General features: G+C 37.4%; 1 protein-coding gene and 1 pseudogene across 2 annotated transcripts in view; both read left to right on the forward strand.

Annotated features, from left to right (window-relative positions):
* SMC1B (structural maintenance of chromosomes 1B) overlaps positions 1–23,840 on the forward strand; it is a 77,099-nt gene that overhangs the window by 29,270 nt on the left and 23,989 nt on the right. For both annotated transcript variants that reach the window (XM_053582287.1, XM_053582288.1), the window contains exons 11-15: positions 1,865–2,044; positions 5,235–5,381; positions 8,990–9,127; positions 9,413–9,529; positions 11,222–11,328. In XM_053582287.1, the coding sequence (XP_053438262.1) occupies positions 1,865–2,044; positions 5,235–5,381; positions 8,990–9,127; positions 9,413–9,529; positions 11,222–11,328 (689 nt within the window). The remainder of the gene's footprint in view (positions 1–1,864; positions 2,045–5,234; positions 5,382–8,989; positions 9,128–9,412; positions 9,530–11,221; positions 11,329–23,840) is intronic.
* On the forward strand, positions 16,940–17,093 carry LOC128582926 (uncharacterized; annotated as a pseudogene).

A 23,840-nucleotide genomic window follows, 5' to 3' on the forward strand; every position in this document is an offset into this window, starting at 1 on the left:
TTTACTTCCCTGCTAAAGAAAACGTTCTATTAACAACTGGTCTAGCAGTTAAGACCCTGCATTTCAGGCATCATGCACAGTGATAAAGAGCATGTGTTCAGTGTTGGACGGCCCTTGAGTTTGAATCTCAGCCCTACTTCTAGTTAACTTATAATTAATAAATTATAATATAATAATTTATAAGAATTAATTTGTTCTTAATTTTTCTGAGCTTCAATTTCTTCCTCTGTGAAGTGGAGGAATTAGTCCTTACCTTCTGGGATTTTATTGCAAGAAATCAGTATATGTAAAAGACCAAGCACAGTGCCTGCATAAAGGAGAGGAGCTTAGCAAACACCAGCTGGTGCAATTAATGGTTCAAACCTGCCTTTTCCACTTCCACATGGTGCTTATACCTCTGTTAAAACTTCTTACTTTATAGCCGGGCGTTGTGGCGGGCGCCTGTAGTCCCAGCTGCTCGGGAGGCTGAGGCAAGAGAATCGCGTAAGCCCAAGAGTTAGAGGTTGCTGTGAGCCGTGTGACGCCATGGCACTCTACCCGAGGGCGTACAGTGAGACTCTGTCTCTACAAAAAAAAAAAAAAACTTCTTACTTTAATTCATCTTCCTATTAAAATCTTGTTTTACTTATTTCTTACTTGAGACTTTTTTCTTTTTCTTTTTTTTTTTTTAAGAGACAGTCTTGGGTGGTGCCTGTGGCTCAGTGAGCAGGGCACCGGCCCCATATACCAAAGGTGGCAAGTTCAAACCCAGCCCTGGCCAAACTGCAACAAAAAAATAGCCGGGCGTTGTGGTGAGCACCTGTAGTCCCAGCTACTTGAAAGGCTGAGGCAAGAGAATCGCCGAAGCCCAGGAGTTGGAGGTTGCTGTGAGCTATGTGATGCCACAGCACTCTACTAAGGTCAGTAAAGTGAGACTCTGTCTCTAAAAAAAGAAGAGTCTTGCTGTGTCACCCTTGGTAGAGTGCCGTGGCATCACAGCTCACAGCAACCTCCAGCTCTTTGGCTTAGGTGATTCTCTTGCCTCAGCCTCCCTCCCATGCAGCTGGGACCACAGGCGCCCATCACAATGTCCGGCTATGTTTTTGTTGCAGTTTGGCCGGGGCCAGTCTCAAACCTGCCACCCTTGGTATATGGGGCCAGCGCCTTACTCACTGAGCCACAGGTGCTGCCCACTTGAGAATTTTTTCAAGGCAAACTCATTTTTGAAAAAATTTTTATGCAAAAGTATATCAAATATAAAGGGAATATTATCCCACCTCAATGTTTGAATCTTTAATTGTAACTACTTCAGATTGTTTCCATATACTCAATTTATATAAATTTATATTCTCAAATATATCTGTATATGGTTGCATAGAAGCTTTTGCTTTGTTTTGTTTTACAAAGTGAAGATCCTACTTGCTGATTTTTAGTAATACTTTGCAGATACTTTTTGGATCTATTTGTAGACCCAACTTAAAAGTCATATCCTGATCATTTAATCCTAAAGTGTTTTTTTTTAAAGTTCTATAGTGTTGTGCTACTCTTGTGACACATACCTAAATAGGCATTATTTTCCACTAGATTTTATGATTTTGAAAGCATGGGGCACTTCTCATGCATTGCTTTGTCCCAGGTAGTTAGTGACAGAGTTTATCAGGAAATTATGTCTTCTGACTTTTGATGAAATTTTCTTTTTAAAATAGTACATGATCCAATGGTGGGATGGTTCATCATGCTCTTGTCAAACTTTCATTGCATATGAATATATATTGTTGTTCTTTTGCTGCCAGTATTTTACATGTTTTGTGAGAAAGAATGTAGTGAACATTTGGTTTTTATTTTAGTATATCTAATATGTTAAGTCTTTCTTTAAACCTTTTAGATCAAGCCAATCAATGAAAGATTAAGGGAGATTAAAGGCTGTAAAATGGTGATTGATGTCATAAAGACTCAGTTTCCTCAGCTGAAGAAAGTGATTCAGTTTGTGTGTGGAAATGGCCTTGTTTGCGAGACTGTGGAAGAAGCAAGGCATATTGCATTCAATGGACCTGAAAGACGGAAAGTAAGAAAAGAGGCTTGGATTGTACTTTTGGATAAGCTGAAGCAGTAAATAAGACTAAAATACTACACAGACACAGTCACATTTTTATATGCTTTCATGTGTCCTCTTTTATAAGGAAAACCAACATAGAACCTAAGGTGGTTATAGCTTTAGTAGTAGTATATATGTGTCAGTCCCTCTCACATGGCAACTTTCAAAGTCACTGTTACAGTCCAAGATGAATTCAGTGCTTCAGCCATTGTATCTGTATTTCAAGAAAGAAAAGGGAAAAAAGTAAAAGACACTATTAAGAAACTTTCCTAACAGGCCTATCAGTGACTATCATTTACATCCAAAGGCCACTCCTAGACTGTCATAATAAAATCAAGGTTCTGTTACTAAGAAAGAGGAGGAGGATATTAAGTAGGCATTTGTAATCTTTGACACAGAAAGGTAGGAAGCTGCCAGGAAAAGGGCAGTGGTAGATCACCAATGATAGGGCATGGTTGCTTAAAACAGATTGTGTGAGTGTGCATGTGTCACAGGGATAGGAAGGGGAAAGAAGGAACATAGAAGAGTTTAGAATTTCTTGAAGAGTTAAAGACTAACTGAGATGAGGCCAGATAATGGGGCTCTCCATAAGCCATCAAAGAAAGAATGTAGGTGGAACCCCATTGAAGATTGGTAAGCTTATAGAGGGGGTTGAACAGGGTTGGTACAGAATATTCTGACACCAAACAGAAGTCAAAATTTTTTTTTTTTTTTGAGACAGAGTCTCACTTTGTCGCCCCTGGTAGAGTGCAGTGGTGTCATAGTTTTTTTTTTCCAGTGGTGTCATAGTTCACAGCAACCTCGAACTCTTGGGCTCAAGTGATTCTCAGGCGCCTGCCACAACACCTAGCTATTTTTAGAGTTGAGGTCTTGCTCTGGCTCACGCTGGCCTCAAACCCCTGAGCCACAGGCACCATCCTTAAAGTAAGCATGTATTAACATGAACATATTTCTGATGCATAAAAAGCAAATATAATATAAAAGAAAAACATTCATGAGGGCTGGTTTGGAGAAAAGAGGGAGAACTGTATCTAGAACTTTGGGCTAAGGGCAGTCATGGTGGCTCATTCCTGTAATCCCACAGCTCTCAGAGGCCAAGGCAGGTGGATTGCCTGAACTCGGGAGTTTGAGACCAGCCTGAGGAACAGTGAGAAGCCATCTCTACTAATAATAGAAAAATTAGCCAGGTATTGTGGCAGGTGCCTGTATCCCAGCTACTCAGGGAGGCTGAGGCACAGAGGAACTCTCAAGTCCAAGAATTTGAGGTTGCTGTGAGCAACCACCACAGCACTTTAGCCTGGATGACAACTTTAGTAGCATTTTCCAACATCATAAATTATATGTGGGAAACTACATTTATTGTAATCCTAAAGCAATTAATTTTTTTTTTTGAGACAGAAACTCAAGCTGTCGCCCTGGGTAGAGTGCCGTGGTGTCACAGCCCACAGCAACCTCAAGCTCTTGGGCTTAAGTGATTCTCTTGCTTCAGCCTCCCAAGTAGCTGGGACTACAGGTGCCCACCACAATGCCTGGCTATGTTGTTGTTGTTATTGTTGTTTCATTGTTGTTTTAGTTGGCCAAGGCCGGGTTCGAACCCACCAGCCTTGGTGTATGTGGCCAGTGCCCTACCCATTGAGCTATGGGCACCACCCATAAACCAGTTAATTTTTTGTTATTTTTCTTTATATGGAACATTGGCTATAGTGTGTATGTTTTTGAATATTAGAAAAGATTTCAGGTGCTTACTTTCTGGGTTAATTCTTCTGTAGCATAATGGACATACTAATGGTTTAACAAATTTGAGTTTATAGAAAGCATCATTGTGTCTCTGAAGGGAATAATTTTGGCTTTAAAATTAAATACTGCTTTGCTCTCACTTAATAGAGTGCTTAGCCCTGGAATTCCATTTTGTGAGAGAGAAATAAGCTGAATTTTCTATTAATGTAACTAATTTAATTCTAACTAGTACCTAAGATAAGATGAGGTAAAAGTCTTTCACCTCCAAAGGAAACCTTCTGTGGACTTAAGGCAGAGTTGGAACTCCTGATTTTGATGCTTCCAAGTCAGTCTGATTATGTTTCTTCTCATCACTTCATTTTGTAATGATATGTTCATGTATTTTCCTCTGCTAGCATGATTCCCTTGAGGGTCAGCAGCATCTTTCACTTACTCAAGTTCCTGGTGTAGAATATCTTAAACATAGCAATCAAACAGGGAACGTCTTGAATGAAGGAATGAATAAAATGCCTATTTGTTGGCTTTATGTATCAACTCCTATTACATGATTTTAGTCCTTCACAGGTGGTCTCCTGCTTTAACTTTTAATAAAAAACATTAGCAAAACTTTGTGAATTGATTTCATTCATTCCGTAAAGTATGTGGCTCATAGGGCTATAGACTTCAGGCTACTGTATCTTGAATCCATTTGAATGTTTTTCTTGGTCTTATTTTCATATCTGTTCTGGAGCATGTAATATTTTTGGTAATGAAAAATAATGAGGTCATTGCATAATATGCCATTGCCATGTAAGTTAGATTCTTCAAAATACAGGGTTATGGGCGGCGCCTATGACTCAGTGGGTAGGTTGCTGGCTCCATATACCGAGAGTGGCGCTTTCAAACCTGGTCCTGGCCAAACTGCAACAAAAAAATAGCTGGGCGTTGTGGTGGGCGCCTGTGGTCCCAGCTACTCGGGATGTTGAGGCAGGAGAATCGCCTGGGCCCAGGAGTTGGAGGTTGCTGTGAGCTGTGTGACGCCACAGCACTCTACCGAGGGTGATAAAGTGAGACTCTGTCTCTTAAAATAATAATAATAATTCAGGGTTATATAATGCAGACGATTTGATATTAAATATTGTGTTTCTGTTCTTAGTTTTGGGTTCTCAATAACTGAGTATGTTGGAACTAGTATGCAACTTACTTTGAACCTTTGTGATTGCTGCTAATTCGTTGCCTAGAAGTGCTTTGAGCCTTAGTAAAATGCATTTTGTATTTGTGGTTTGTTTATTGGTTGATGTCCCTTCATAAACTAGGTATTTTATTAGTAAAGTTCAGTAAGTGATTATTTTAATTTATGAATTAATCAGCAGTAAAAATTGCCACATTATCTTCTGATTTTTATCTGCGTATTTATTTACGGGAAATATTTTTAATTTTACAGACAGTAGCTCTTGATGGAACATTATTTTTAAAATCTGGGGTGATCTCTGGAGGGTCAAGTGACTTAAAATACAAGGCTAGATGCTGGGATGAGAAAGAGTTAAAGAATCTAAGAGATAGAAGAAGCCAGCTAATCCAAGAGCTAAAGGTAAATTCGTGGTGTAAAAGTTATAAATACTAAGTAGAATAATTTGGGGGGGGGGTTTGTAATGAAAGTGCCATGACTGTAGTTGAAACAATTCAAATAATGGAAAATGGAATAAAGTTTAAAAAGAAAAATCATTTTCTTGGGTGGCGCCTGTGGCTCAAAGGGGTAGGGCGCCAGTCCCATATGCCGGAGGTAGCAGGTTCAAGCCCAGCCCTGGCCGAAAACCACAAAAAAAAAGAAAAGAAAAATCATTTTCTTACCCTTCTTACATATCAGTGGTATTTGCTAAACAGTTTGATACATAGCCTCCAGGCTACTTAACTAGTCTCCTACTAAAGGATGTTTTGTTTTCTACTGTTACAAATGGTACAGCATTAAACATTCTTTAGAAAGGGAGAATAACAGAGTACCTGAGAGTATAAATTCTATTGTCAAGTTGCCTGGGTTTAACTTCTGGCTGTGTCATTTACTAGTGGTATGATCTTGGCAAAATTACCTAACCCCTTTACTTTCCTCATCTGTAAAATGGGAACAGTAAAGGTACTTTCCTTTTAGAGTTGTAAGGATTAAATCAAATAATACAGATAAAATACTTAAATCAATTTCTGGCATATGAAGAACTATATAAACGTTTGTTGTTATTGTTACATATTTGTTATAAATAGATCTCTAAGATAAATTCCTATAAGTGGAATTTCTGCATCTAATAATAATGTGTATTTAAAATGTTGAAAGATATTGTTAAATTCTCATCAAAAGAAAACCTGTAGTAGTCTGTGTTTCCTTAGATTTTAACACTGGATATTAACACACATATACCAATTAGCGAATATATTAATCTTTGCCATTCTAATTGGTAAAAAAGTGTAACTCAATTGTTTGATACGCATTTCTTAACTAAGGTTGAGCATTTCTTCACATATTTATTGGTTCTTTGTAATTTTTTCTTCTGTAAACTAATTTTCTGCACATGTTCTTCTATAGGTTGTTTATTTTGTTACCTATTTTGAGTTATTTATGAGTAAATTAGTTGCTGAATTTTATCAAATGCCTTTTATATACAATCGTATGACTTTTCTCCTGCCTTTAACTCATTAATTAACAGATTATATTGATCAATTAATTGAAGCACCCATGCATTTGTGAAACAGATTTTTTCTAGTCAGATGTATTTTTTTACTGCATTGCTGAATTTTCTGTATATTACTGACATTTTATTTAGACATTATGCATTTATACTCATAAGGGATATTAAAGTTGTACTGACGTTTGTGTAGTTAGTGTGTGGCCCAAGACAACTCTTTCTTCCAATGTGTGACAGAGGAAACAAAGGTCGTTTACCCCTGATTTAACCCATGCTAGATCATACGGAAAGAAACTTTTCTGTTCATTTTATAAAAGATTTTTCAAGTGGAAAAGTAATCTCCTAATTTTTACAAATGAAGATTTCTTGGGACTAGTCAAAAAAATGTGACAAAAAAAGAAGTAGAATTTTTCCCTGCCAGCATGAAGAATACTCTGAAAAGTCATTATAGTCAAGTTGATATAGTATTGGCATGGGAATGGACAAATTAGTGAAACATTCGGAATTCTAAAAATAGAGCCCAGTGTATTTGACAGTTTAGTATTCAACAAAGGTAATACAGTTCACTGGGGAAATGACAGATTTCTTTAATAAGTGGTATTGGCACATGCGCAATGACTTAGGTAAAAATAAATCCCATATGGATGAAGAACTTAGATACACTGTAAAATAATTCTCTTTTTGGTGTGTATGTGTGTAAAATAATTCTTAAATGAAGATAAAAGCCATTGTATACATTCTTAAAAGAAGTTTTAAAAGAGGACAATTCTGTACTAAAGAATTCTTTTACAAGTTGACATGAAAAAGACATGCTAGAAACACATAAGCAAAGGATAGGATCAGATAGTTCACTAAAAGAAGACATTGATGTGGCTAGTAAACATGAGGAAGTGCTTGATATAGAATATAGTACTTGGGGGAATACGTATTAAGATTACTTTATGCCTGTCAGTAAAACTTTGTAATTTTCTTTCTTCTTTTTTTTTTTAATTTATTATTAAATCATAGCTGTGTACATTAATGCAATCATGGGGCACCATACACTGGTTAGGTATTGTGTTAAGACATTTATATTCTACATTTAGTAAGTTTCACATGTACTCTTGTAAGATGCACCATAGGTGTGATCCCGCCAATCACCCTCCCTGTGCCCATCCTCCCCCCTCCACTCTCCTCCCTTCCCCATATTCTTAGGTTATAACTGGGTTATAGCTTTCATATGAAAGCCATAAATTAGTTTAATGGTAGGGCTGAGTACATTGGATACTTTTTCTTCCATTCTTGAGATATGTCAGTAAGACTTGGAAAATAAATATATGCAATGCTAACTACTGGTGGAGATGTAAGGGAAAGAGTATTTGTACATTATTTATAGAAATGTGAATTGTTACAACTTTTGGGAAACAATCTATATCAGTTATTAAAGTAAAAACATGAATACCTTTAACCCATCGGTCTTACCCTGGAGAATCTAGTAATTTCGAGAATGCATGCAGGTATGTTGTAGCATTAATTGTGGTGACAAACACCTGAAAACAACACCATCATTAAGAGAATAGTTGATTAATTTTGGTAAGTCAGACTCTGGAATACTATGCAGCCATTAAAAGGTTAAATTTAGAGTTTTATCGATTGACTTCTATAAGTGACCAAATGAGAATAGCAAGATGCAGAAAAGCATGTTCCATGTGATTTAAATTTGCATAAAAGCCCTGATAAAGTCCACAAGTATAGACGAATATACCTTAAGTTGGACAATTAAGTTCACAAACTCATCCTCATTATTAAATATCAGTGCAGTCACCAGATGGCCAAGGGCAGTATATTGAAGGTGACACTGGTGATATTCAGCAGTGATATATGCAGCACTTTTTCTAGGATGAATTCAGAAACTCATTCGATGAAAGCTCTGTTGGCCAATCCAGGATAGGAGTTGCAGAAGGGTGGACTAGGTGCTGGTGATGGTATATAGATTTCCAAAGGGAGTGGAGTATCTTGGAGGTGGCCATAGTGATATTCAGCAGTGAGGCATATAGCACCTTTTCTAGGGTGAGTTCACAAGCTTCATTATCTGACCTCATATACACATATGTTTGTGTGTCATAAGGACTTAGAGTGAGAATACAGAAGAACATAAACTAGGGAGTTAATTTAGTTAAGTAATAAGGGGAACAAAGGCAGAAGGGAATGGAGGAGGCAAGCAAAAACATGAGGATGTCATGAAAGCAAGGCAATGTGTATCATCATCCCATTCATTTCCAACAGGTAATTGGAAATGAGGTCATTCCTCATTTTTCTTGCCTAATTCTTTTCTGTTAGGCAGTGTGTTTGTTTTTTGAGGAAGCTTTGGGTTACTCCAGATGGCTGTTATACTTAATTGCTCAGTCTATTATCAGAAGAAGGGAAGTAAGATGTCGAGTGTGGTTGTATGTAAAAATTAGAGAATTATTACATATAAAAGCACTTTGAAAAATGCAAGTGCTTTTCTATTATAAAATGCTCTCATATTTTTCTTTCTTTTTAGGATTTAATGAAGACACTTCGCAAGGAAACAGATTTGAAACAAATACAGACTCTAGTACAAGGAACTAATACACGACTCAAATATTCACAAAGTGAATTAGACATGATTAAAAAGAAGCACCTTGCTGCTTTTTACAGGGTAATCCAGACTTACATAAAATTTGATGGAAATTAGAACCAGAACATAAAATTTCAGGAATTATATTTCAATAGTACTGTGTAATCTTTATATACTTTTCCCTATGATTGAGATTATATTATAGTCCTTTAATTATCTTTGTGGTATTTAATCTTGTTATCCAACTGAATTCATCTTACCTCATGGTTTCCTGTTTTACTCTAAAAGACACCTGTCATATTTTTTTACTTCACTATATAAAGCTAAATAAGCCATATTAAAAAGAAAATTTTCTTTCGTTATTAGGAACAATCTCAGCTACAAAGTGAACTACTAAATATTGACTCTCAGTGCACTATGTTGCGTGAAGGAATCAAAGGTCGACAACAGAGAATTGAAGAATTTCAAAAAATGATAGATAAGGTCATGAATGTTGTATTTATCACTGAATGGCATATATAATTCTAGACTAGATTCCAGGTATAGGGCTTCTTGAATATGTGCTAAAGCAAGGGTTGATAGGTAACAGTGCCTGCCCTGTCAAAAACACTGCGTAAACTTAAGTTTTATTGGTTTGCCAAATTAATTTTCATATGTCTTTTGAGAATGACTATTGCCAATCTCAAGAGACAGTGACTTGTGCACACTGTCTTGCTTATAACCTCTCCTTGCCCACTGTAAAAATTACAGCTTTTTTTCTTTTCTCTCATTTCCTTAACACCAAGAGGAAAAGAATTGTCATTCAAGTTATCTTTTTTTTGAGACAGAGCCTCAAGGTGTCACCCTGGGTAGAGTGCCGTGATATCACAGCTCACACCAACCTCCAGCTCCTGGGCTCAAGTGAGTCTCGTGCCTCTGCCTCCCAGGTAGCTGGGACTACAGATGCCCGCCAAAACGCCTGGCTGTTTTTTTTTTTTTTTGGTTGCAGCCGTCATTGTTGTTTGACGGGCCCAAGCTGGATTTGAACCCACCATCTCAGGTGTATGTGGCTGGCGCCTTAGCTGCTTGAAACACAGGTGCCGAGGCTCAAGTTATCTTTTGAGGTTACTTATTCACTCAGTAGTTATGTCTTTTGCTTTTGTTTTTGTTTTTTGAGACAGAGTCTCACTATGTTGCCCTGAGTAGAGTACCATAGCATCACAGCTCACAGCAACCTCTAACTCTTGGGCTTAAGCGATTCTCTTGCTTCAGCCTCCTGAGTAGCTGGGACTACAGGTGCCCACCACAACACCTGGCTATTTTTCTTTTGTTGCAGTTGTCATTGTTGTTTAGCTGGCCCAGGCTGGGTTCAAACCCACCAGCCTTGGTGTAGGTGGCTGGCGCTATAACCACTGTGCTACGGCACCAAGCCAATAGTTATCTTTTTTTAACATCTATTACATTTGGCTCTAAGACATTAAAGATGTGGTCATTGAGCCTCTGCTTATAAAGTGAGAGGAGCTTTCAGATTTAATCCATTCTACTATTGGGTATCTCGAATCCTTAGAAAGTTATTTGTTATACCACCACTGTATTAATTTCACCCATTACTTTTATTGCATGGTTTGAAACCACACTCAAGTTGCTCCTCACTTATCTCTTTTCCAGGTTAAGTATCTGTAATTTCTTTAATCACTTCATATTACCATAGATTTAAGACCAGCTCTGGTAAATATCCTCTGAATGCTCTGTTGTTTATCAATAGACACTATTGTATTATTCACATAGGGTCGGCTCCAGTGAGCAGGGCGCTGGCCTCATATACTGGAGGTAGCAGGTCCAAACCTGGGCCTGGCCAAAAACTGCAAAAAACAACAACAACAACAAAACAAGTATTATTCACATATAAAGAATATTTATTTATTTATTTAGAATGTTGTATTTTGATGTGTCTAAAGTGAATGCAGTCCTTCCAATTTTATATTAAACATTTCATAAAACCAGTGAAGGTAGATGGGTATAGTTTATGAAGTTAAAAGAAGAGAAAGCACTGGCTTCCCAGAATACAGTAATGCTTGGTGGGATTAGTTTGGAGCCTAACTCAGGAAACTCTTGAAAGGAAAAACTTACCATATTTAGGTGTTTTCTATGTATTTCTTAAAATTATGTATTAAACTAGTTGTTTTAAAATAAAAGGTAGAAGATGATATTTTCCAAGACTTCTGTGAAGAAATTGGTGTGGAAAATATTCGTGAATTTGAGAACAAGCATGTTAAACAGCAACAAGAAATTGATCAAAAAAGGTATTTTTATTAAAAACTATTGGTAAGCTTACATATGTATATACAAGTAACTATTATTCCATAATTTAGTATACCCAAGATAGTTTTTATTTCGGCTTATTAAGAAATGGCTAGTAGGGTAGTGCCTGTGGCTCAGTGAGTAGAGTGCTGGCCCCATATGCTGAGGGTAGTGAGTTTAAACCCAACCCCAGCCAAACTGCAACAATAAAAAAATTTTTAATTTATTTAAAATTTTTTTAATTTATTTAAAAAAAATAGCTAGTAAAAATTTATATTCTTATAAAGAGATTCAGTTTTTTTAAGAGATCCAATTTTTTATTTCATAATTTTTTATTTTTTATTATTTATTTATTTTCACATGAAAAGTCTTTATTAATCTTCTTGTGAAAAATCTATACAATGGCTGCAGATAACATCACTGCAGAGTCTTTAGTCCTTGGCCTTCTCGCCGGCACCAGCATTAGCCTTCGCAGTCCCCCTGACTTCTTCATTCTGTTCTTGTGTTCCTTTCGCTGCTTTCTTGATGTCTTTTCCTTCTCATACAGGCCTTGCCTTGCAAGTCTATGTTTGGGTTCATTTTTCTTTGCATAATCCAAAGAATCATAAATCATGCAAAGCCCGTTGTCTTCCCACCACCAAAGTGAGTTCTGAATCCAAATACGAAGATGACATCAGGTGTGGTCTTGTACATTTTGGCTAGTTTTTCTCTAATTTCTGTCTTTGGTACTGTTGCCTTCCCAGGGTGAAGGACATCAATGACCATCTGTTTCCTCTGAAGTAGTCGGTTAGTCATGAACTTCCTGGTCCGGATAGTTACCGTGTCGTCCATGATGGCAGGCCTCATAATTTTTTTAAAGAGAGAAAGCACAAATACACAAAATCAGAGAACAGGGCATAATAATATGTACCCCGGTTATTGCAAGAATAAGAGGATACTGATTTGCTTAGTTATCTATAAATATCCATATACATGAATAAAATTAATAATTTTTAAGAAATAATATACTACCAAAAATTACCCCCAAATGAGATAGAAAAACCTAAGGAGGCCAGTTACCATAGAAAAAGAATGTAAAAACACTTCTTATGCACTAGGAAAATACAGTGAATTGTCCCAAAAACTTTAAAGACGCAGGTAACTTCACCGTCTAATATTTAAACAAATGTTCAATATTTAACTGTTTTCAGAATGAGAAGAGGAAGAAATTAATCTTTTTATAAAAATGAACATTATGGGCGGCGCCTGTGGCTCAGTTGGTAAGGCACCGGCCCCATATACCGAGGGTGGCGGGTTCAAACCCGGCCCTGGCTGAACTGCAACCAAAAAATAGCTGGGCATTGTGGCGGGCGCCTGTAGTCCCAGCTACTCGGGAGGCTGAGGCAAGAGAATCGCTTAAGCCCAGGAGTTGGAGGTTGCTGTGAGCTGTGTGAGGCCATGGCACTCTACCAAGGGCCATAAAGTGAGACTCTGTCTCTACAAAAAAAAAAGAAAAAAAACATGAACATTATACTGATGCCCAAATCCAAAAAAAAAAAAAAAATGCATTAAGAAACTATAAATAAATCTTATCTGTAAATAACCCAATAAAACAAGGTCAAATACAAACCTACTGTATGACAACAAAATAACATACAGGGTGTCCATAAACTTTATGTGTGATTTAAAATAGTTGCACGTGAAATTTACGGACACCCTGTTTAATACCATTGTCTAGTAAACCTTATATAATAAACATAATGATGGTTCAGTATTAGGAAATCTATTGCTGTAATTCACCATATTAAAGGTAAAAGGAGAAAAATCACACTATCAATTCTAAGGATTATAGCAATAAATGTCTACATCTAAAAAATATGTGGAAAAGGGGAACCCTCACTGTTGCTGGTGGGAATGTGAAGTCGTGCATTGAAAAACAATATTGTTCCTCTGAAAACTAAGAATAGAACTATTATATGGGCGGTGCCTGTGGCTCAGTGGGTAGGGCACCAGCCCCATATGCTGAGGGTGGTGAGTTCAAACCTGGCCCCCACCAAACTGCAACAAAAAATAGCCGGGCGTTGTGGCGGGCGCCTGTAGTCCCAGCTACTCAGGAGGCTGAGGCAAGAGAATCGTGGGGGCCCAGGAGTTGGAGGTTGCTGTGAGCTGTGACTCCACGGCACTGTACCAAGGGTGATAGAGTGAGACTCTGTCTCAAAAAAAAAAAAAAGAACTATTATATTATCTAGCAGTTCCATTACTTGATATATAGCCAGAAGAAAGGAAGTGAATATATTGAAGAGGTATCTGCAATCTCATGTTTTTCACAGCACTATCCATAGTTGCCAAAATATGGATGGCCATCTGTGCCTATGGATGGAACTGGAGGTTATTATGTTAAATAAGCCGTGCACAGGACAACAAATAAGTAAGAAAGTGAATCTTATTATGACAGAGAACAGATTGGTGGTTACCAGAGGCTAAGAATGATAGGAGAAAGAGAGGTTGATTAATGGATACAAAAAAATACAGTTAGAAGAAGTAAGACCTAGTGTTAGATAAATCAGGAAAGTAAATAGTAAACAATCTATTACATATTTCAAAATAGCTAGTAGAGAATAATTCAAATGTTTCTAGCATAAAGAAAAGATGAATGTTTAGAGTGATACGTATTGTATATATTCTAATTACCCAGATTTGATTATTACATATTATATGAATATTTCAGAATACCAATGTACCCCCAAAATGTGCCCATCTATTATGTATCAATTTTGAAAAAAGAAATTGTGATATCCTCCAGTCTAAGGGGAGATTGGGTCCTGTAGTCCCCTGTGCTTTGCTTCTTTATCTCTCTGCCCTGTCCTGGAGTAATGGACAAACAGATGACCACAGGTAAGAGAATGAAAAAAAATTGGAAAGGAGACAAATGTATCACTATTTGTAGGTTTTATTATTTATATCTAGAAAACCCTAGAGAACAAATGAAAAACTATTAGAAACAAAAGAGAATTTAGTAATGTCGTTGGATAAAATAGTAATGTGAAAAAAATTTTTAATAGAAAATTAATTTGGAAATTTCTATACACTAACTACCAGTGAGACAATATACTGAGAGAAAATATCCCAGTTATATTCGAGGGGGAGATAAAATACCTAGGCTAGTACTTAGAAATAAACTTTCCAGTTGTGAAAGCAATATAAAGAAACCTTTAAATAAGAATAGAGGATACACTTTAAAAACCCACTTATAACTACTGCTAATTGGAACATATATTGAGGGCAACTTGAATCTGTGTCTTCTGAGTTGTAGTCCTCGAATTTGGCCTAATTAAACTCTCTACTTAAATTTTAAAAAAAGATGAAAGATAGAGGATAGAAATTGAACACAAAGGAAAATTCAGTATTATAAAGAAGTTGGTTCTTCCTAAATTAATCTATAATTTAAATACATGTGTAGACAAGATTTTTTTTTGAGACAGAGTCTCACTATGTCACCCTCAGTAGAGTGCTGTGGTGTCACGGCTCATGGCAACCTCAAACTCTTGGGCTCAAATGATTCTCTTGCCTCAGCCTCCCTAGCAGTTGGGACTACAGGTGCCCCCCACAGCGCTCAGCTATTTTTTTGTAGTTGCCATTGTTGTTTAGCTGGCCCAGGCTGGGTTTGAACCCACCAGTCTCGGCATATGTGGCTAGCGCTGTAACCACTGTGCTGTGGGTGCTGAGCCAGTAGACAAGATTTTTATCTTAACTGGATAAGCTGATTCTAGAGCTCACATACAGAACTAGTTAAGAAAAATCTAAAAAAGGTAATGAGAAGGGACTGGAGTTCCTAGGTTTCAGAATAGTGTAAACCTTACGGTCGTGGCATGAAGACTCCAGAAATATACTCAGCTCTATAAGGAGAAATTTGATATTTTATATAGCAGAGAAAGGATATGCTTTTCAATAAATCATATTGGGATACATGTGGTAGTAACCTGATAAAAACCTACTTTGATCCCTCTCTCATCCCTTACACAGATTAATTCATGCTGGAAAAAAATTTTAATATAAAAAAAGATTGGGGATGGCACCCATAGCTCAATGGGTAGGGCGCCAGCCACATACACCAAGGCTGGTAGGTTCAAACCCAGACCGGGCCAGCTAAAACAACAATGACAACTGCAACAACAAAAAAGGAAAAAATAGCCAGGCATTGTGGCAGGTGCCTGTAGTTCCAGCAACTTGGGAGACTAAGGCAAGAGAAACACTTAAGCCCAAGAGTTTGAGGTTTGCTGTGAGCTATGATGCCACACAGCACTCTACCCAGGGCAACAGCTTGAGACTCTGTCTTAAAAAAAAAAAAAAATGAAGGCTGGACATGGTGGCTCACTCCTATAATCCTAGCATTCTGGGAGACTGAAGAGGATCTCTTGAGCTCAGGAGTTTGAGACCATCCTGAACAAGAGTGAGACCCCGTCTCTACTAAAAATAGAAAAAGGTGGTCGGTCATGGTAGCACATGCCTGTATTCCCAGCTACTTGGAAAGCTAAGGCAGGAGGATTGCTTAAACCCAAGAGTTTAAGGTTACAGTGAGGCACTACACTCTAGCTAGGGGCAACAGAGCAAGATTTTGTCTCCCTCCTCCTCAAAAAAGATATAAATACTGTAATAAGTCATAAGAGAATTACTGAAAAATCTCAGATTAAGGAAGGCCTTTCAATAGGACATAAATTCCAGAAGTCACAAAAGGAAGGATTGACAAACTGAATGCATAGAAAAATTTTTTAAATTGTATGGCAATGGCTTGCACCTGTAGCTCAAGCAGCTAAGGCACCAGCCACATACACCAGAGCTGGTGGGTTCGAAACCAGCCCAGGCCCACCAAACAACAATGACAACTACAACCAAAAATAATAATAATAATAATAGCTGGGTGTTATGGAGGACACCTGTGATCACAGCTACTTGGGAGGCTGAGGCAAGAGAATCACTTGAGCCCAGGAGTGGAGGTTGCTGTAAGCTGTGATGCCACGGCATTCTACCCAGGGTGACAAAATGAGACCCTGTCTCAAAAAAATAAAAATTGCATGGTAAAAGCATCATGAAGAAAATCAGTGATGCAAGATGGCAGCCACTAAGGGCTCAGATAATTTATGAAAACTGAATATCAGCCTTAAAACAGAATGGGAACCTAAATACTTGACAGTACTCCCCTTTGTAAGATTTGTAATAAAAATTAATATGAATGGAGTTAATAGTTCTAATGGAGTGGTGGACCCAAGAGCCATGTCAGTGCTAGCAAATGACAGAATTTATATAGCATCAAAGTCATCCTGCAAGAGCTTTGGCGCCTAATGATGTCTAAAGAAAATATGAAACTCCCTCACCCGAAGGACAGTGTTACAGCAGTTAATCAAAAGGAAAATCACAGGCCCTTCCCCACCCTGTCATTCGATTTAAGCAGTCTTCGTTTTCCACAGTAGTAAATTTTCTAGATACATCTTGTAGACCTCAAAGTACTGGAAAGGAAGCTCCCATTCAAAGGCAATTTATCTTAAGATACTATAAATGATACTAATTTTTTGTCCATTTGAAGTATGTAAGTTGTACTATAACGAATCATCCCATCGAGTGTAACCACTGTCCACATAGCTGAACTTCTGGGATCAAGAAAGTATATTTAAACTGGTTCCCATCCCCCACCTCCCCTCAACCAAGCCTAGAGTAGAGAGGCCAGGCATCCTCTCTGTGGGAGAGGCATTCAAGTAAGGGGCCTCGCCTGGGCTATCCACGCTTCACATTGAAAAAAGTGGGGAGGGGGAGAATAAATTGGTTCCCATCATAACTGGGGCACATCTAACTCTACTGTGGAGACACATCATACAATCACCTTGGTGCTGACTACCTGGCCTGGAGTCTCTGCCTTCTCTCCTTTCTCTTCCTCCTCATCTCCTTCCCTCCCTGAAATAGCCTTCTACCTTGGGAGCTTGTTAGAGTAGATGTGAAGGTTTCAGGTCACAGCCCATGGGACTACTGCTGGGCGTGTGGGGTGCTTTGCCTGCACCCCTGATTTCTTCAAGTCTTAAATAATACCCCCTTCCAAGCCTTCATCCCCTTCTCACTCTCCTCCACTCCCACCCTTGGCCAAAGCATATATTGTAGCCCCTCTGAGATTGGCCTTCAGTGAGGAATGCAGGGCTTTCCCCACCTCTTCTCTCCCCACCTTTATTGAAAGGCTCTGCTTTCTCCTTCTTCCTCCTCAAGTCCCTCTTTGCACTGTCACCACCCAACACTTTCCATGACACTTCCTTGCTTTGGCCAAAAGCCATCAGGTAAGGTTGAAAAAAAGTCTCTGACCTCCCTTGTTTAGTTTTGGGATCACGTTTATTCACTCCACCAACCTAGGAAAGAAATGAACTGGGTCTTCAGCCCTGCCACCTCTGCTGTCATCTGCATTTTTTTTTAGCTCACATTTTGATAAGGTAAAAAGAACAGTCACCAAGGTTACTCAGATCTTCTAGCTCTCAGAGTCCTTGGTGGTTAAACTTGGAGAAAGCACACATGAAGACACTTGTAAGCAGACACAATCCCTCTGAATTGTTTTCTTTTCCTGTAATTACTTTTGGTTTTAAAAATCAAAGAAATTTTAAACAGGGCTCTCATTTTGTCATCTTAATCTTTGCAATCAGTTGGAGTCTAGTTTGAAATTTGACAATTGGAACAACAACAACAACAAAAAAAAAAAACACCCTTGAGGGCGGCGCCTGTGGCTCAGTCGGTAAGGCGCCGGCCCCATATATCAAGGATGGCGGGTTCCAACCCGGCCCTGGCTGAACTGCAACCAAAAAATAGCTGGGCGTTGTGGCGGGCGCCTGTAGTCCCAGCTACTCAGGAGGCTGAGGCAGGAGAATCGCTTAAGCCCAGGAGTTGGAGGTTGCTGTGAGCTGTGTGATGCCATGGCACTCTACAGAGGGCCATAAAGTGAGACTCTGTCTCTACAAAAACAAAAAAACACAAAACCTTGAATTCAGTGTATAATTTGGTTTTAGTGCTGCTGCTTCTTATGATTAAATTCTCAGTAGGGATCTAGAAAGAACTGGGTATGCACAGCTGATCCCCAAAATCGGTGGGCTTGACTTCCTGGCACATTGCTGTTTTTTTTTTTTCACATTATCTTCAGGATCACTAAATGCTGAAATGTGGATGTGTACTGAAATAAAAGCAGTTGATTGTGTACTAAAGGTTGTTTGTTTTTTTTAATTTAGTATTTGTGTAAAACTGCCTTTTGAGCATGAACTGTTGAAAGTCTAGAAAGCAATTGATATTTCCATTAACCTTTTTCTGGGGAAAATATTAGTTCTAAAGATTTAACATACTATAAGTAAAGTTTAACATAACAGTATTCAATAAACAGCCTTTTGATTGTCAGCCATTGCCTGATTTTAATACAATAAAAAAGTGTGCACTTAAAGAAAAAAAAACAGAAAACCAGAAGATAAATGATACTCTGGGGGAAAATGTGCATACACATAAATATAAAAATGGGAAGAGTGGCTGCTTTGGGTAAGGCTATAAGGATGGGAAAGAGATATTTTACTTTTTGTATATTTTTTTTCTTTTTTTGAAGATAGAGTCTCACTCTGTTGCCTTGGGTAGAGTGCTGTGGCATCATAGCTCACAGCAACCTCAAACTCTTGGGCTCAAGTGATTCTCCTGCCTCAGTCTCCCAAGTAGCTGAGACTATAGGCACTTGCCACAACACACAGTTATTTTAAGATACAGGGTCTCACTCTTGCTCAGGCTGGTCTGGAACTCCTGAATTCAAGCACTCTACCCTCCTCACCCTCCCAGAGTGCTAGGATAACAGGCATGAGCTACCATGCCTAGCCCTTTTTGTAAATTCTTATACCTTTTGAATTTTGTACCATTTGCATATATAATCTATTCAGATATAATGCTTTAAATATAAAAGTAATAGTTGTGGCGAGGCACAGCATTCAGTCTTTCATGACTAATATGATATTAATTTTAGAATACCCTTTATAAGGTTGAGGAAGTTTTATTTATACTTCACAGAAATTTCTTATTATGACTAAATATTGCCAAATACTTTTTCTGGTATCTATTGAGATATTGCATGATTGGGATTTATTTTCAGTTAATTAATATTGTAAATACATAGAATAGTAGTTTATACCTGATTAACTTTAGAGTGTTAAACTATATTGCATACCTAGGATGAATGCAACTTGGTCATGATATGTTATCCTTTTCTTATACTTTTGGATTTGGTTTGTTAAAATTTTGTCAAAGATCTTTGCATCTGTGTTAATGATCTGTACTTTTCTTTTCTTTTCTTGTAATGCTTTCATTACATTTTGGTATATAGGTAATGCCAGATCTATAAAATTAGATGGGAATTGTCTCCTTTTTTCTGGAAGAGTTTGTATAGAATTGGTATTGTTTATTTCTTTTACCTGTTTGGTAAAATTTGCCAATAAAGCCATCTGAGCCACCCATCTTTCTTTTGAGGAGGCTTTTAACTACAAAATTAGATTTTCTTAGGAGACACAAGGCTGTGCAGGGTATCTTTTTTCTTTGTTAGTGTCTTTTAAGGAATTTATGCATTTTTCTGAGTTGTCAAACTTATTAGCATAATGTTCATAATATTTTCTTTATCCTTTTTAAGGTCTGTAGGATCTTTATTGATAAAATATTTTAATTCCTGATATTGGTGATTTATCTTTTTCTTCTTGATGTCTAGCTAGAGATGTATCAGTTATATTGATTCTTTCTAAGACCAGCTCTTGGTTTTATTGATTTCCTCTGATTTTCTGTTTCCATGTTATTGATTTCTGAGTTTTTCTACTTATTTTGATTTGATTTACTCTTTTTCTAGCTTTTTAAAGATGGAAATTTACCTTATGCATTCTAGGCTTCTCTTTTTTTTTTTTTTTTGTTAAATCATAGCTGTGTACATTAGTGCAATCAAGGGGTGGTTTCATATACAATCTGAAATATTCTCATCAAACTGTTCAACTTAGCCTTCATGGCATTTTCTTAGTTATTGTATGTAGACATTTGTATTCTGCATTTAGAAAGTTTCTCCTGTACCCATTCTAAGATGCACCATAGGTGTGGCCCCACCCATATTCTTGTGCTAAGTTGGGTTATAGCCTTCATGTGAAAGCTATAGTTTAGCTTCGTAGTAGGGCTGAGTACATTGGATACTTTTCTTCCATTCCTGAGATACTTTGCTAAGAAGAATATATTCCAGCTCCATCCATGTAAACATGAAAGAGGTAAAGTCTCCATCTTTCTTTAAGGCTATATAATATTCCACGGTATACATGTACCACAATTTGCTAGTCCATTCGTGGGTCGTTGGGCACTTGGGCTTCTTCCATGACTTAGCAATTGTGAATTGGGTTGCAGTAAACATTCTGGTACAGATGTCTTTGTTATATTGTGAATTTTGGTCTTCTGTGTATAAATCTAGTAAAGGAATTATAGGATCAAATGGCAGGTCTATTTTTAGGTCCCTAAGCATTCTCCAAACATCCTCCCAGAAGGAACGTATTAGTGTGCATTCCCACCAGCAGTGTAGAAGTGTGCCCTTTTCTCCACATCCACGCCAACATCTCTGGTTTTGGGATTTTGTTATGTGGGCTACTCTTACTGGGGTTAGGTGATATCTCAAAGTAGTTTTGATTTGCATTTCTCTGATGATTAAGGATGATGAGCTTTTTTTCATGTGTTTGTAGATCATGCGTCTGTCTTCTTTAGAGAAGTTTCTCTTCAAGTCCCTTACCCACCTAGAGATGGGATCACATGTTCTTTTCTTGCTAATACATTTGAGAGTTCTCTGTGGATTCTGGTTATTAAACCTTTTTGGAGGTATAACCTGCAAATATTTTCTCCCATTCTGAGGGCTGTCTGCTTGCTTTACTCACTATGTTCTTGGCTGTGCAGAAGCTTTTTAGTTTGATCAGGTCCCAGTAGTATATTTTTGATACTGCTTTGATTGCCTGGGGAGTCCTCCTCATAAAATATTCACCCAGGCTGATTCCTTTAAGAGTTTTCCCTGCACTTTCTTCAAGTATTTTTATAGTTTCATGTCTTAAGTTTAAATCTTTTATCCAGTGAGAGTCTATCTTAGTTAATGGTGAAAGGTGTGAGTCCAGTTTCAGTCTTTTACAGATCACCAGCTAGTTCATTCAGCACCATTTGTCAAATAGGGAATCTTTTCCTCCACTGAATGTTTTTAATTGGCTTGTCAAAGATCAAATAACGGTAAGTAGCTGGATTCATCTCTTGGTTCTCTATTCTGTTCCAGACATCTACTTCTCTGTTTTTGTGCCAGTACCATGCTGTTTTGATCACTATTGATTTATAGTACAGTCTCAGGTCTGGTAGTGTGATTCCTCCTGCTTCGTTTTTATTGCTGAGTAATGTTTTGGCTATTCGAAGTTTTTTCTGATTCCATATAAAATGAAGTATTATTTTTTCAAGATCTTTAAAATATGACAATGGAGCTTTGATAGGAATTGCATTAAAATTATATATTGCTTTGGGTAGTATAGACATTTTAACCATGTTGATTCTTCCCAGCCATGAGCATGGTGTGTTTTTCCATTTGTTAACATCTTCAGCTATTTCTTTTCTTAAAGTTTCATAGTTCTCTTTGTAGAGATCTTTCATGTCCTTTGTTTGGTATACTCCCAAATAGTTCATCTTCTTTGGCACTACTATGAGAGTCCTTGACTGTTTTTTCGGCTTGGTTATTGTTAGTATATATAAAGGCTACAGATTTATGGGTGTTGATTTTGTAGCCTGAGATCTTTGATCACTTTTAAAAGTTTTGTAGTAGAATCTCTAGTGTTTTCCAGATATACAATCATATCTGCGAAGAGTGAAAGTTTGATCTCTTCTGAACCTATGTGGATACCCTTGATCGCCTTTTCTTCCCTAATTGCAATGGCTAAAACTTCCATTACAATGGTAAAGAGCAGTGGAGACAATGGGCAACCTTGCCTGGTTCCTGATCTAAGTGGAAATGATTTCAATTTAACTCCATTCAGTACGATATTGGCTGTGGGTTTGCTGTAGATGGCCTCTATTCGTTTAAGAAATGTCCCTTCTGTACCAATTTTCTTAAGTGTTCTGATCATGAAGGGATGCTGGATATTATCAAAAGCTTTATCTGTGTCAGTTGAGAGAATCATATGGTCTTTACTTTTTAGTTTGTTTATGTGCTGAATTACGTTTATAGATTTATGTATGTTGAACCAGCCTTGAGACCCTGGGATAAATCCCACTTGGTCATGGTGTATAATTTTTTTGATGTGTTGTTGGATTCTGTTCGTTAGGATCTTACTGAGTATTTTAGCATCAATATTCATTAGTGATATTGGTCTATAATTTTCTTTTCTTGTTGGGTCTTTCCTTGGTTTGGGGATCAAGGTGATGTTTGTTTCGTAGAATGTGTTGGGTAATACTCCTCCTTTTTCTATATTTTGGAAGAGGTTTAGTAATACAGGTACTAGTTTTTCTTTAAAGGTTTGGTAGAATTCTGACGTAAAGCCATCTGGTCCTGGGCTTTTCTTTTTAGGGAGATTTTGTATAGTTGATGCTATTTCAAAACTTGATATAGGCCTGTTCAACATTTCCACTTCGTTCTGGCTAAATCTTGGTAGGTGGCGTACTTCCAGGTATTGGTCGATTTCTTTCAGATTTTCATATTTCTGAGAGTGGAGTTTCTTGTAGTATTCGTTAAGGATTTTTTGAATTTCTGAGGAGTCTGTTATTTCATCCTTACCATTTCTGATTGATGAAATTAGGGATTTTATTCTTTTTTTCCTGGTTAGGTTGGCCAACGGTTTATCTATTTTATTGATCTTTTAAAAAAAAACAACTTTTGGATTTATTAATCTGTTGTATAATTCTTTTGTTTTCAATTTCATTGAATTCTGCTCTGATTTAGGTTATTTCTTTTCTTCTGCTGGGTTTGGGGTTGGAATGTTCTTCCTTCTCCAGTTGCTTGAGATGTACCATTAAGTTATTAACTTCCTCTCCATTTTCTTGAGGAAGGCTTGCAGTACTATAAATTTCCCTCTTAAGACTGCCTTTGCAGTATCCCAGAGGTTCTGATAACTTGTGTCTTCATTGTTTTGTTCCAAAAATTTGGTGATTTCCTTCTATATATAACCATCTATAACCCATCTATCATTCAGCATAAGGTTTTTTATCTTCCATGTGTTTGTATTGGTATGCAGATTCCTGTTGTTATTGAGTTCAACTTTTATTCCATGATGGTCTGAGAAGATGCAAGGAATAATTTCTATTTTTTTAAATTTGCTGAGGTTAGATTTGTGGCCTAGGATGTGGTCGATTTTGGACTATGTTCCGTGGGCTGATGAGAAGAATGTGTATTCAATTTTGTTGGGATGAAATGTTCTGTAGATGTCTGTTAAGTCCAGATGTTGAATGGTTAAGTTTAAATCTAAAATTTCTTTGCTTAGCTTCTTTTTGGAGGATCTATCCAGCACTG

Source organism: Nycticebus coucang, chromosome 3, assembly GCF_027406575.1.
Source record: "Nycticebus coucang isolate mNycCou1 chromosome 3, mNycCou1.pri, whole genome shotgun sequence".
Classification (NCBI taxonomy): Eukaryota; Metazoa; Chordata; class Mammalia; order Primates; family Lorisidae; genus Nycticebus; species Nycticebus coucang.